The 14698-nt window shown below is 36.1% G+C and overlaps 3 protein-coding genes across 5 annotated transcripts; 2 read left to right on the forward strand and 1 right to left on the reverse strand.

Moving 5' to 3' along the window:
* The first annotated feature begins 3912 nt into the window (after positions 1–3912).
* Positions 3913–5703, forward strand: LOC145016792 (uncharacterized). Its single transcript, XM_078974999.1, has one exon. It carries the CDS (start codon positions 3913–3915, stop codon positions 5701–5703), a length of 1791 nt encoding a protein of 596 aa, XP_078831125.1.
* A 138-nt stretch (positions 5704–5841) lies between these two features.
* Positions 5842–6360, forward strand: LOC145016793 (uncharacterized). The gene has a single exon (XM_078975000.1). It carries the CDS (start codon positions 5842–5844, stop codon positions 6358–6360), a length of 519 nt encoding a protein of 172 aa, XP_078831126.1.
* Positions 6361–6877: 517 nt separating this feature from the next.
* Positions 6878–12624, reverse strand: LOC145017123 (TMV resistance protein N-like). 3 transcript variants are annotated; one of them, XM_078975199.1, is made up of 5 exons: positions 12045–12624; positions 10412–11516; positions 9990–10316; positions 7527–9428; positions 6878–7187 (listed from the first exon to the last, which is right to left on the reverse strand). In XM_078975199.1, the coding sequence occupies exons 1-4, from the start codon at positions 12605–12607 to the stop codon at positions 7581–7583; spliced, it is 3843 nt and encodes a 1280-aa protein (XP_078831325.1). In that variant the 5' UTR covers positions 12608–12624; the 3' UTR covers positions 6878–7187; positions 7527–7580. The 3 variants fall into 3 exon arrangements, with proteins under 3 accessions (XP_078831325.1, XP_078831324.1, XP_078831326.1); XM_078975198.1 differs by having other exon boundaries at positions 6878–7157; positions 12045–12622; XM_078975200.1 differs by lacking the exon at positions 6878–7187 and adding an exon at positions 7194–7449.
* Between the last annotated feature and the right edge of the window lie 2074 nt (positions 12625–14698).

Below are 14698 nucleotides of genomic sequence, written 5' to 3' on the forward strand. Positions count from 1 at the left end.
GATGGCTGAAAAGATACGATCCTGCTGCTCCGAACTTTGACACAACTCCTCCACTGAACATCAAACAATAACCCAATAAATACCCATAATTACCAAAATACCCCTGGAAGACAACTGGTCAACCCTGGACAAGTCAAAGTCAACCCCTAACAGGCCCTACTCGTCGAGTCAACCCGATGACTCGCCGAGTCCTTATGCTCAGAACTTCCCTCAATTAGCGACCCAACTCGCCGAGTCACCCCAAGACTCGTCGAGTGCAACAACTCTGAGTCCACTCGCACCCAACTCACCGAGTCATCCCTCGACTCACCGATTCATCGACTCAACCAGAAATATTGGGACTTCCTCGACAAGACTCGCCGAGTCCAGATGGACTCGTCGAGTCCAAGGCCATCTTCAACCTACTCGCTGAGTTGTTCTTCCAACTTGTCGAGTTCCAGGCCATCTTTAAGCAACTCGTCGAGTCCACCCATGTGACTCGCCGAGTACCACCGGTCTGAATCCATACAGACGCATCTCAGGCCATGCAATTGATCCAACACATAGATCCAACCTCCTACAATCCATCCATCACGTAAAGTGGCAAACTTTACGTGAATCTAACGAGATCTAAGCCATTTTCACCTTAGAACCAAGGTTTGGGACATGGTAGCTTCATCAACAACACAAAGATAGGGGCTTTAATGCTCTTAAGGTCTTCTCCACTCCAGATCTGAGGTAGCAACCTCAGATCCATCCTCCAACATCAAAATGACACACAACCAAGCACCCCACACAACCCAAAATGATGGAACTAGAAATGCACAACCTAAGGACGAAGATATTACCTCCAAAAGATGCCTCAATAGCTGCTAAACTCGAATCCAAGCAAAGCCCTTTGATCCAAACCACTTCTCCTTCAAGATCTCTTCAAACCACACTTCTCCAAGCTCTAATTTGCTCCACAAATGATCTCTCCACGAACTTAGGGCTTCTGGAACTCAAAGGGGGAATAAGGGAGGCTGTGGAGGGGTGTTATGCTCTTTATATAGGGCTTAACCCCAGAAATTAGGGTTTTCTTCATACAACACCTACTCGCCGAGTCCATATTTGGGACTCGCCGAGTAGGCCACTTGACACGCGACCATAGCCGCGACCTGACTCGCCGAGTCTACCCATGGACTCGCCGAGTCACCCTCCAAACTTACACTTTTGGTCCTTCAACTCTACTCCCGTGATTCCGGGATGTTACACAAGTGCCATGGGCTCCCCCTATGGTCTTCACATCAACCCATACATAAATCAAATAACATATCATTTCCCATTCAATACAAACATATTATATCAATTAATAGGTCGGCCTTGGTGCCTTCGAACCATGAGTGCAGTGAGAAGACTCACCTCAAATACTGACAGTAGCCGAATAGTCCCTGGCTCTGAGTATCTACTCTACTCATTCCCTAAACATACACAACTCCTTAGATTCAACTCAATACTTCAAACCCTAAGAGTCAACATTAGTCAAAGTCAAAGTCAACATTCCGAGTTGACTCAACTCGTCCAGTTTGGCTATCAACTAGTCGAGTTCCCTTGTTGACTGGCCGGATCGTGAAAAGTCTCACCAAATCGTCGAGTTGGCCAGAAAACCAACTTCTTAATGCACTAAGCCGTTTCCTTTGAATCTAAAGACTCCAAACCTCAGATCCCTTTGAAAATGATGTCTAGAAGGGTAAAGTTTCAAACTTTACCCTCAAGGACCATCCATAAACCTTCAAACTCAAATCCTATGTCCTTTTAAGAGGGTCTTGACCCATTAAGCCCTTAAACTCTCACTTCAATGTTCCAAAACATATATTTGATATCCCAAGGTAGGCAAAACATGCGATAGTTTCCAACTTTACGTCCATGCATGCTAGAAATACCCTCTAAGGCTCATTTATGACTTCATAATGGACATACTGTATGAATGGGACATAGGGACCAATAAAGTTTGCAACTTTAAGCTTCAAGAGGTCATTAAGGGGTCATATCTAGCTTGACAACCCCTGGAATCCACATCTTTTGGACAACTCAACCAAAACCCCAAAATCAAGCTTAAACTTCAAATAAGGAGATCTAGATGAATACATGATAAGATGATGACTTTATACATAAAAAATGTTGCCTTTGAGGAAGAATTTTTGGATCTAAAGCCCCTTCTTCAAGCTAGATGCTTCCCACCTTCAAGCTCATTTCAAGAATCACCAAAAACCACTCTTTTAAGCTCACCACACTCAAGATGCAAGATGGAATACGAATCTAGGGTTTCTCTGGACAGGGAGGCTAGTAGGGAGGCCAACCAAGAGGGCTTAAGTCCTTTATATAGGGTGCAACACCCTAAAATTAGGGTTTCATCATTGGTCGTCAACTCGTCGAGTTGGATCCTTAAACTCTGCGGCCAAATAAATTCCTAAACGACGAGTTGGAGCTCCCCAACTCGTCGAGTTCCAACCCAAATCCTAAAAAATGTTGAGAAACGTTACACTCACTTAATACCCAACACAAGGTAAACATACATATAACATAAAAAAACCCATTATAAAAGATGACAATTGGCCACAATTTTCGACCGTGGCACGACTTGTGATGGATTTTTTCATGTTACAAATTTCAATGTAAGATCTAATCACTTAAAATGAAACATCAACACCTTGTGTCTTGCTTAATAACCATCACAAAGTAATGGTACATATAAAATAACAAAACCCGCTAGTGGCGGACCGTCTTAAGGGCCAGGGGAGGCCATGGCCTCCCCGCTTTTAGGTGTTCTAATAACTGTATATACTCATCCATATGAATTCAAGTTAAAAAAAATAGTACAATGACATCTTTGGCCCCCTGGTTTCCAAATCATATATATATATATATATATATATATATATATATATATATATATATATATATATATATATATATATATATATATATATATATATAGCAATGCCCGATAACAAAATTTTCGGAAGATCACAAAGGAAATCAAAACCAACTTTGTTTATTTAGGATTCTATAAAACAAGGAAACTTAATATATATTAAAATCTATAAAAACCCACGGTTATAATCAATATTACAACAATTTAACCTATGTTTGAGTTAAAAAAACTGAAAAGTTTAAACCTAAATCAAAAGTTTATTCTCGCCACCAGAATACTCATAACTCACAGGAAGAAAATCACCGACTATTAAGACCATTGCTGTTTTGTACTGTTTTCCGGTCGCCGGATTGTTCATGCCGTTGGTATCGTACGCCCTTTCTTCTCTTCGCCAATCACCGGAGCCTGTTGAAACTTGGCCTCTGCCGTCCGTCGACCGTTGTGCGTTTGGGTGCTCTCCGCTAAGGGTGGTCTTCATTCTCGTTTCTCATTATAAGAGGTACATAGATCTGTGTCTTTGTTTGTCCTTATATATCTATTAATTGATTTTCTATTGCTAGTGGACTAAATTTCTAGGCAACAGTAAAGTAGAAATTGTGAATTGCAGTTTTGCAGAGAGCCTTTATGATGAGTTATGATTACTCACATCTGACATTATTGACATATGGTATATATTAAAATAATATATGTAAAAGTATATATATTATATACACTACTTTATATTTGTTAGTTTATTATTAACTCTAAAGTAACTATTGACTTGTTTGCATATATTCGTACATAGCTTATGAATTAGGATATACAAAAGTATATATACATATATATTACTTTATACTTATTATATTTAATAGTTGAATTTGCATACAATTTTTGATGAATTGTCGTGTATATATGAAAGTAATTTATATCATATGTAGTTTATATTATCTTTTTAAAATAAAAGCTTTAAATGTTTATCAGTATTTTATATTGATATTTTGTTGATTGTTAATAAATTTGGTTGTATGGTAGATATCAACATGAAAAAACAACGAACTATTGATGGGGTTTTTAAAAGAAAACACTCAAGTTCTACTCAAGATTCCGAAAACCCGCCGGATATTGTTTTGGATGAAGATGCCCCCACACCCGATGTTCATAATACTGATAACCATTTCAAAAAACCTCATCTTGAAATTAATGAAATTGATCTTAATACATTAGAAAGAGATCCTGGTTTGCGTAAGCAAATTTATGATTATCCGGTTAATCAGCGAGATACTATTAGGCGAGCATATATTAATCTTGGTCCCTTTCAACAAACACTTGTTGTATATCCAAAATCGGGACCAGAAACCCATAAACGTAGTTTTGAAGCTTCTTGGTTTAAATTATATCATTGGCTTGAATATTCAGAGAGCTTAGATGCTGCGTTTTGTTTTCCATGTTTTCTATTCAACAAGCCTTCGGGAATGGGACACTACGACCAACAAGCATTTACTATCGATGGATTTCAGAATTGGAAGAAAGTTGGTGGAAAAAGTTGTGCTTTTTTGCATCACATAGGGACTGAGTGTACATCTTTTCACAACGTTGCACAAAACTCATGTGATGATTTGTTAAACGAGGCACAAGATATACGAAATGTGTTTGAGACATTTACAGAAGAAGAGCGTAAAAATAATAGATTAAGACTGAAAGCTACTATTTATGCAGTACGTTGGTGTGCCTTTCAAGGAGTTGCATACAGAGGCCATGATGAAGGACCAGATTCCATAAACAAAGGAAATTTTCGTCAAATGTTGAAGGCAATTGGCGATTTTAACACGGAGATGGAAGAATTGTTCCGTACCGCTCCTAAATATGCATCGTATATATCACCGTCAATTCAAAAAGAGGTTCTAAACCTTATATCAACTAGGGTGAGGAGGATGATTTGTGCGGAGATTGATGGTGGGAAATTTTGTTTAGTTGTTGATGAAGCACGTGATCAGTCTAATAAAGAACAAATGTCAATTGCTTTGAGATTTTTAAATAAAGATGGATTTGTTATGGAGTGTTTCTTTGGGCTTGTTCATGTACCTGACACTACAACACAAACTCTTAAGAATGCAATTTATTCTGTAATGTCACATAACAATCTTGATCTTAAGTTTATTCGTGGCCAAGGATATGATGGTGCAAGCAATATGCGAGGTCATTTCAAGGGTTTACAAGCATTGATTTCAAATGATTGTCCATATGCGTATTATGTTCATTGTTTTGCCCATCAATTGCAATTAGCATTAATGGTTGCTTCACAAGGAGTTGTTGCATTAAAAAAGTTTTTTACTCGATTATCTTTTGTTATCAATGTTGTTGGTGCTTCCTCCAAGCGTGCCGACCAAATTAGAGATGCACAAGCCGAGGAAATTGCATACAAGGTTTCTATTGATGAGCTAGAGACAGGTAGAGGTCTTAATCAAATTGGCACATTACAACGAGCTGGTGATACTAGATGGACTTCTCACCTCAAATCAGTTTCGAGCTTAATCAAAATGTTTAGTCCAACTTGCGAGGTTTTACTTAAAATTATTGAAGATGGTACTGGTGCAATCAAAGACGACGCAGATTCAGCATATGAGGCTATTACTACATTCGAGTTCATTTTTGTTCTTCATCTCAAGAAAGAAATAATGGAGATCACTTATTTACTTTGTCAAGCTTTACAAAGACAAACTCAAGATATTTGTAATGCATTGAGGTTAGTTGCATATACCAAATTGTTATTACAAAAAATGAAAGATGAAAGATGGGATAGTTTGCTCTCTCTTGTTAAGTCATTTTGTTAGGAACGCAACATTGATATCCCGGATATGTCTTCTCCCTACTTTAGTAGAGGGGCTCGAGCTCGTAACGAGCGTAGTGATCATACACTTGAACATCATTACCGAGTGGATATATTTTACGAAGCAATTAATTGTCAAATAATGGAACTAAATCATCGATTCAACGATAGCTCAACGGAGTTGCTTCGACTTTCAACAACTTTAGATCCTAAGAGTGTTGATGAGCCTTTTCAAATTGGTGATATAATTAAGTTAGTAGATAAGTTTTATCCTGAAGATTTCAATGAACAAGAGAAGACAGTTTTGAAGATACAGCTTCAACATTATGGGATTGATGTTGTTCAACATGCAGATTATAAACTATTGGCATCTATGTCCGAATTGTGTCAATGGTTGATAAAGACTAGAAGAGTAGCAAACTTTCATCTTATTTATCGAGTAGTTAGTCTCATACTTACTCTTCTAGTTTCTACTGCCACAACAGAGAGATCATTTTCAGCAATGAACCTCATTAAAACAAGGTTACAAAATAAAATGGAAGACGAGTTTCTGAATGACTCATTGGTTTTGCACTTCGAAAGAGAACTTGCTGAAAAGATTAGTTTAGAGACAATTGTAGAAGATTTTAAAAAAGCAAAAGATCGTCGTGTTCCACTTTGATAAACGATTTAACAATCTTTATATTAGTTTTCTTGTTTAAACTTTTGATATGTCATAATTTTGAAATAAACAAAACTTATTTATATAGTTTAATTATAAAGTCTTAATCTTGCCCCCCTAGATGTAGTGCTTGTGTTCCGCCCCTGAAACCCGCTATAAAAGACCACATTTGACCACCGTTTTAGGTCATCGCCCTACTTGTGACTTTTTCTTTTTATGTTAAAAGGGACATTCATATGTGATTTAAAATTTTGCAATGGTGACTCCTTTTTTAGTAAAATATTATGGAAACAATCATGTGAATTTGTCTATGATCTTTAGTGACAAGAAAATGAAAACCGACACAACCCAGTTTTCAAAAACCAATGCTATAAGCTAGTTTTTTACTAATGCAAGAGGGTAAAACAGTTATTTATTCAGATGCGGACATTATATTAGGTGCAAAAAATAATTATATCAGCCACAATTTAAAAAAAAAAATCGTAAGTCACATGCGTAAGAATGCTGAGAATGGACATGTGGCAAGAGCTTCACCGCTAGCTGCAAAAGATTGATAACCCAACAATCGCAAATTGTTTTCCAAAAGTATTACATCACGCACTTTGAAAGCCCAACTGTGAAAATCATACAATACGCTTAATCTATGGCTGATGTGACTGAAGACATCATCGACACAACCAAAAATATTTTGATAATTTCAGTCTCTGCTTTAACCTTGCTGTCCAAACTTGCCTTATTGTATTTTTGCACCTCTTTCGAGACTTCATTGCTTGCCTCTTCATTGATCTAGATCCAGACTGGTAATAAAATATACATGAATTATATTCCTACGAAACCCAAAAATTGACACAATCCAAGACATTACAATTAGTAAGCAACCATCCTTAATTATTGGTCGACTTTGAACAATAAGCATACTACTTGCTGATTCACAGCCACAAAAAGTGACTGCACTAAAAAAATGTCAGCATTTTGGTACTGCTAAGTCAGGTCGGTTTTAACTTTAATAACGCCTCCGTAAAACCAAGATTAAAACTTTAACGTTGATTCTCCTATAACTTGTGCTTAAATATAATGCTAGATTATTGGCTGAAAATTTAATAAATGCCTTATCAGTTTCAAATTCTAATCGAAGTAAGATGAGCAATTGAAAACAGAGAAAGTACCTGTTACAATAGTTCTTGGTTGCAGGAGAATCCGGTTGTGGGTGGTGGTGTTATTCACACCTCTACATAGCAGAAATTTTCGATTTCTGATATTTGTATCTGGGATGTAAAACCACACGACTGAAGAAGCCCTCTGGACCCAACAATACGCAGACCTTTCAACAAAAGAATGCTCTTCGGAAGATAATTTATGCATGTACCTTGTAGATCCAACTCCTTTAAACATATCATCTTACAAATGCTATTTGGGATACCTCGTAAAATTTTGCACTCCATTAGGTTTAGCTTTTCTAAACATTCTAATTGGCCAAGATCCTCAGGTAATTTCTCAAGCAACAAACAATGATTAAGTTCGAGAGATTCCAAATGTTTCAACATACAAATGCTATCCGGAAGATATTCAATCTTTGTAGATGACAAAGTCAGCTCCTCTAAACATTCTAATCGGCCTACATCTTCAGGTAACTTCTCAAGCAACAAACATTCAACAAGTTCAAGATATTTAAGATGTTTCAACATACAAATGCTATCTGGAAGATGTTTAATCTTTGTACATGACAAATGTAGCTCCTCTAAACATTTTAATAGGCCAAAATCCTCAGGTAACTTCTCAAGACACCAACAAGATATAAGTTCGAGAGATTTCAAATTTTTCAACATGCAAATGCTATCAGGAAGACGGATAATATCTGTAGACAACAAAGTTAGCTCTTCCAAACATTCTAACTGGTTAAGGTCCCTGGGTGCCTCTGGAATATTGCCTTTGAGTATAAGCTTTCTTAAATGTTGTAACCCACAAATGCTTTGTGAAAATGTCTCAAGGTTTGTGCAAGCACACAGACCTATCGAAACTAGCTTTTCAAGATTTCCAGTCAGTAAGTGTCGATTTTCTTTATAAAAACATGCAAACTCAAACTTTGGCAAACTATTGTCGGGATGAAATTGACATCTTTCTAGGGACTCAGCAACAAGATGTAGCTCAGCTAAAGGACCCACCTCAAGTGATTCATCTACAGTACAAGAAGTACCATAATCCGTAGTTTCAAACAAAAAAGATCCAAAACTCAAGCAACCAGTTAAGTTCAAGTAGACAAGCTTTTCTAGACCTTTAATGGAATGGGAATGTATGACCAAATTATGACATTCTTTAAGGTCTAACTTCTTCAGATTTGGAGTCAGCTGAAGGTCAAGTGTCCTCAGTTTTGAATGTCTAATCTCGAGGGATGTAAGCTTTTGACATTCGTCTGACATGTTAAGTTCTTCCAGATGATAACAATTATTAAGATTCAAGTGCTCGAGATTTGGACTCAACCCAATGTCAAGAGTCCTCGACTTCGAATTATTGAGTAGTAAGGATATGAGATTCACACTTCGACTGGGCATGTGAAGTTCTACCAAATCTTCACATTCATCAAGAATCAATATCTCAAGATTCAAAGCCAGCCCAAGGTCAAGGGATGTTAACTTTGTCCTTGTAAAGTTGATGTATTTGAGCTTTACACATCCGTCAGGAAAGTGAAATTCTATCAAATCTTTGCATTCATAAAGACTCAACGCCTCGAGATTTGGAGATGACCCGAGTTCAAGGATCCTCAACTTTAACCTCGTGAAGTTGAGGTTTTCGAGCTTCAAACATCCGTGAGGAATGTAAAGTTCTACTAAATCTCTGCATTCATTAAGAATCAACACCTTGAGATTTGGAGCCGGCCCAAGGTCAAGGGTCCTCAACTTAGTACCAGAAAGGTCGATGGACTTAAGCTTCGGACATGCAACAGGCATGTAAAGTTCTAACAAGTCACGGCATTCTCCAACAGTCAATGTTTCGAGATTTGGAGCCAGCCCAAGGTCAAGTGTCCTCAACTTTAAGCAATTGAGGCGAAGGAATCTTAGCTTGTTAAGAACCTAACATAAGCAAAAAAATAAAGATGAATATTTGTTTAATTACGAAGCAATTAATTTATAGCATTATCAGGGTCAACGTAAAGGGGTATCCCGAACCAATGGGTTCGGTTTCTCGGTTTTTCAGTTTTCCAAACTCAGTTTCGGGTTTAAACCCAAACCCATTCAAAGGTTTAACTTGTTGAGAATTGAGAATCTTATCTTGCTTATATAACAAATGTATAGGGGTTATGTTTCATTTTATGGCCGATGTGGGATAATTTTAGAATTATAAGAAATAACAAAGAAATTGAAGGGATATAAGATAGAAACTGATGTCAAGCCCAAGATTCGAATTTACAACCTCCGGAAAAATACCATATCGTCATAACCAACTGAACCAATTAGAGCTTTTGTTATTTTTTCGCAAAACACATTTATATTAAGGAACGCAAAATAAACAAAAATTTTCGGAAAAATTTATACTACTAAAATTTTTTTGAGGGGCATCCCAGGATACCCCGAGATCCGTTGTGGATTCCCCAGTGTGTGTGTGTGTGTGTGTGTGTGTATATATATATATACCTTTTTTGCTCCACCTTCCCAGAGTTGTACCATTCTGCTGCTCATCAAATTAAGTCCAACAAGATTATATGCTTGAAATGTTTCTGGTAAAGACCTAAAAGGGTACCCGTTCCAGAACAGATATTGTAAAGTGTTTGGAAGGTATGGGCTGGTATGATTAAATTTCCAATTACAATTAAAACAACCACTTCTACTTGCATCAAAATATCTCAGAGACAGATGAAGAGATCTAAGTTCGGTTGTCATTCTAAGACCCTTCAAAACAGTTTCTGGATTGAGTTTCCGCGACCCCGACCAGAGTCGTATGTGTCTTGTTGCTTTAGTACCCTGTAATTTAAAAGACTCACCATGAAACTTGTGTCATAACAAATGAAAATGTGTCAGTATATATCGTCCAACTTACAAATAAAGTTGAACCTTACCAAGTCATTAACCAATATATCTTCAATTTCATCTTTGATCCACAATCGGCTATGTTTGTTAGGTTTATCGGGGTGTGAACGACGAACAATATTTCTCCCCAGTTCTTTAATATGATCATGCATGTTCACATACTCAAAATCAAGAGTAGTATTTATGAGAGATTTTTGTTCAAGAACTTTTAAACCGTTTCTAGCATGAAATCTACAGCTTTCAAGGAATTCAATGGCATTTTCCTTTCGCCAACCTTGCAGTATGCATGCAACATCCAAAAATATTTCTTTGTAATCCTCATCTAGACCGATATAGCTTAATTCTAACTTTTTCATAGTTTCTGTTAATGGAATTGTTTTTAATCTTTCTTGGGCATCTATCCATTCAAGCTCACTTTTACCACAGAGAAACGAACCCAAAACTCTAATCGTTAAGGGAAGTCCAGCAGCGTACCGAACAACTTCTCTTGATAGCTCTTCATATCCTTCAGTTGGAATCTCTCTCCCAAATGCATATCTACTGAAGAGGCAAATTGCTTCCTTATACGATAAAAGATTGACATTTTGAATCACGTTCACCCTGTGTGCTACCAACACTTGCTCTTCTCTTGTTGTGATGATAATTCTGCTTCCATCCTTAAACCAATCAGGCTCACCGGCTAACGCGTCAAGTTGGTCTATATGATCCACATCATCTAGTACAACAAGAACCTTTCTATCACGCATAATCTGCTTCATCTTGTTTTTCCCTTCATGAACACTAGTTATAGAGATACAATGGTCATTTAAGACATCTGAAAGGACTTGACTTTGCAAAGACTTCAAACCGGACAAAGAAGCATTTGAAACTTCCCTAACATTGTCGATGAAGCTTTTACCTTCGAAATGAAAGGATATTTGATCAAAAACAGCTCTGGCCAAAGTTGTCTTCCCACCACCTCCCATCCCCTTAATCCCGATCATGCGAACATCATCAATATCAGTTGCTAAACATGACATGACATCCTTGATCCGGATTTCCATGCCTACTAATTTTTCATCAATGCTGAAGTTGATGGAACGTAATTCTAGTGAAAGCTCTTCGACAATTTTTTTGATGAATCTAGCTTCATGCCTGTATTTTAAACAAGATTCATTTAGCTTACTCAAAATCACACATTAACAATATCTTTCACATCTATACATAACCTACAAACTTGTATGAAGAAATTGCATAGTGGTCTAATCATATTTCATCTTTAATCTTTAGACAAGACTCGAGTTTAAGTTAGAACTTGACAATACAACACGAGATGCCATGGACAATAAATAAGTTGAAATTCCTTTTTTGCTTTGGGCTGAATCATTAAGAGAATATTGAGATTGGAAACCGATTAGGAATTATTTAGTCCTGATTTTGATCAAAATTTTTGGAGGAAACCAACACAGAAATTGGTTGTGGTGGCACGAGTGGGTAAAACCCACTGTTGAGTGGGATTTTTCAGAAACTGACCGATTGGTGGTTGTGTAAAGTGTAATGTTTAATATAACATTTGGAGTTTATTAAAACCAAAAACTTGGCCAAAATCGATGGGAAAGTAGGGGATTTATTTCCAATCAAAATAAAATAATATTGCACACATATGATGAAGGAACTAATTACCCATCAGCAGTGTTTTTCAACTCCCACCCAGCCAGATCGGCTGCTTCTTTCAGAGCCTGTCTCCATTTCCTCGCATCCTCTTCCTTTTCATGTTTCACAAAGGCTTCTCCAACTGCCCCACTTTGGTTGCGGACTTCCGTGGGTTCCACATCATAGAAGATGGGGTAGGCAGTATGGTCATTCGTTTTGTGACACTCCATTATCTTCACAAGCTCATCGAGGCACCAAGACGAAGAAGCATAGTTCTTGGAAAAAACAATGATATGAAATTTTGAGTCTTTAATGGATCCAATCAGCTCATCACTGATCCTTTTCCCTCTCGTGATCCTCTCGTCGTCCTTGTAAGTGTAAATGCTTGTGTGCTTAAGAGCATGATAAAGATGATCAACGAAGTTCTTACGAGTATCTAAACCTCTAAAACTTATAAATACATCATATTTAAAGCTCTTCTGAATGGATGAAGTTGAAGAAGACACCATTGAAGGTACGCTTGAAGGATTCGATAAATAATATCTTTGCTGTTGAAAGTTTATGCGAAATGATTGCAAGGAAAGAATGAACATCCATACTAAAGAAAACAATAGTTTTATCAAGAATACAGAAGCCACTAGTTTGGTCAAAGAAGAGGATAAGATTTCTTATCATTTTATGATTCTTATCACAATAGTCTTAATTTTGTTTGGTCAAAAAAGAGGATACGTTTCTATGATTCCTATCACAATATCTTTAGAAAACAAACATGACTAGATGAGTGAATTAACACCAAAAAGTTCTCCTGCATGATTGAACACGAAATATGCCACTAAGTTAAAGATCATATGATGAAAAACTGAAATAACAAGGATTATGGTATGGGGGAATTTGGATGGCAGGATAGTTTTTGTGGAACTGGAAGAATTTGAAATAGGTGATGTGTTTGGCATTTCGAATGCAATTGAAATCCATTATTTTGAAAAATCTTGTTTGGTTTATAAATATGTCAAAGGATATGGAATGTATATGTTAAATAATAAGATTGACCATCTTTCATCGCACTATTTACAGATTTGATATAGATTTAAGGACAGAGGCTACTTTAGAGTTTGGACTTCAATAATTAAACTACTATTGCCTCAGACTATCTACTCCCTCAATTATATTTTGATGAGGAGGATGCTTGATTGGATTTGAACAAAACCAATAATTAGAGCATCTCTAATGATGACTTATTGTATAAATTTTTACTATTTGTAAAAGTCATTGAAACGCTTTTTACCAATAGCAAGCGTTGCTTTTTTTGAAGGTTACTCCAACCACTTATAAACCTGTAAGTGGTTATTCTTTTTGGTTGTCTTTTAGACTTTACCCCCTACATTTGATAACAATTCACTTTACACCCTAATCATATTGGCACATAGATTTTTTATTGGGTTTTGACTAGTTATGTATTTTATTAAAAATACATAATAAAAATGAAGATATTGGAGAACGTTTGTGATAACATACGAGGATAAATTAGTTAATTTGAACTTCACGGTGTGCTAAAAAAACAAATTAGATGAGGGGGTTTAATAAACCATTTAAGATAAATGAGGTTAAATTAGTTGATTATTTAAAACTAACAATAAGTCAATAACAAGGCCTTTCTCCTATAACATGCCACGGAAGACAGAAGTGATGACATGGATATATCGGAAGGCATTTAGATGAACATGTCAAATTGTATTCTATAATCATGGCCATGAAGAACAACTGCCAGAGAAAAAGTGAGAAGTTTAAGAAGCAACCTTCCCTCGGAGCCATGGGAGTATATGATCATGGCCATGATGATGCAAGTAAGTTACTAGATTGAGCCACATGACTAACCTGGATTCAAATCAATGATTTTTTGTATAAAGAAACGGTAATATCTCAAAGTTTACGAAGGAGATTAACTGCTTAACTGACCCAATAAGGGATGTCATAGAGTTTAAGGAGTTGCACAGGACCCAGGATAAACCCACAAGCAGGGCACCATGCACCCATCACAAACTAATTAGGTATTCTCAGGATGGGTTTTTTCTCTTCTGCTCCTTTCTGATACAAGCCCACGTGAAAATTAACTTTCCAGGCGTCTTCTTAAAAACCAGGCGTAAGTAGGATTAATATAACTCATAACATAACTAGGTTTTTTTTTTTAATAAAATTTTATATAAAAATTTATAATTGTTAATCAATCATTTTAAATAAAAACTTAATTAGAATAGTTATGTTTTTCATTATAATCTTTAATTTAAATAAATATGTAACATTATTTTTGAAGCTATATTTTATTTTAATGACAAAAAAAACATTGTATGATTAAATATTAGATTAATTATATTATAATTATAAAAAAATAAAACAACAACCACAAGTGAAGTAAATTAAAATAGATGTGTGGAAAATAGAAAAACTAAGTTGTTGAAACAAAAATATATGAAAAATGTAACAAATTACTAATCAAAATTAACAATAAAGTGTTTTTAAAAACCAAAATAGGTTGTAATAAACAAATATTGTATAAAGTATTTATAAATTTCTAAAAACTTCTTTATACATAACATTATGAGTTTTATTTGTGATTCTATGATCCTTATCTAAACTTAACAATTTTAAACATTTTCTACTTTTAACTCTAGATAAAGCAACATACA

Source organism: Lactuca saligna, chromosome 9 (genome assembly GCF_052625555.1).
Source record: "Lactuca saligna cultivar CGN05327 chromosome 9, ASM5262555v1, whole genome shotgun sequence".
Lineage (NCBI taxonomy): Eukaryota > Viridiplantae > Streptophyta > Magnoliopsida > Asterales > Asteraceae > Lactuca > Lactuca saligna.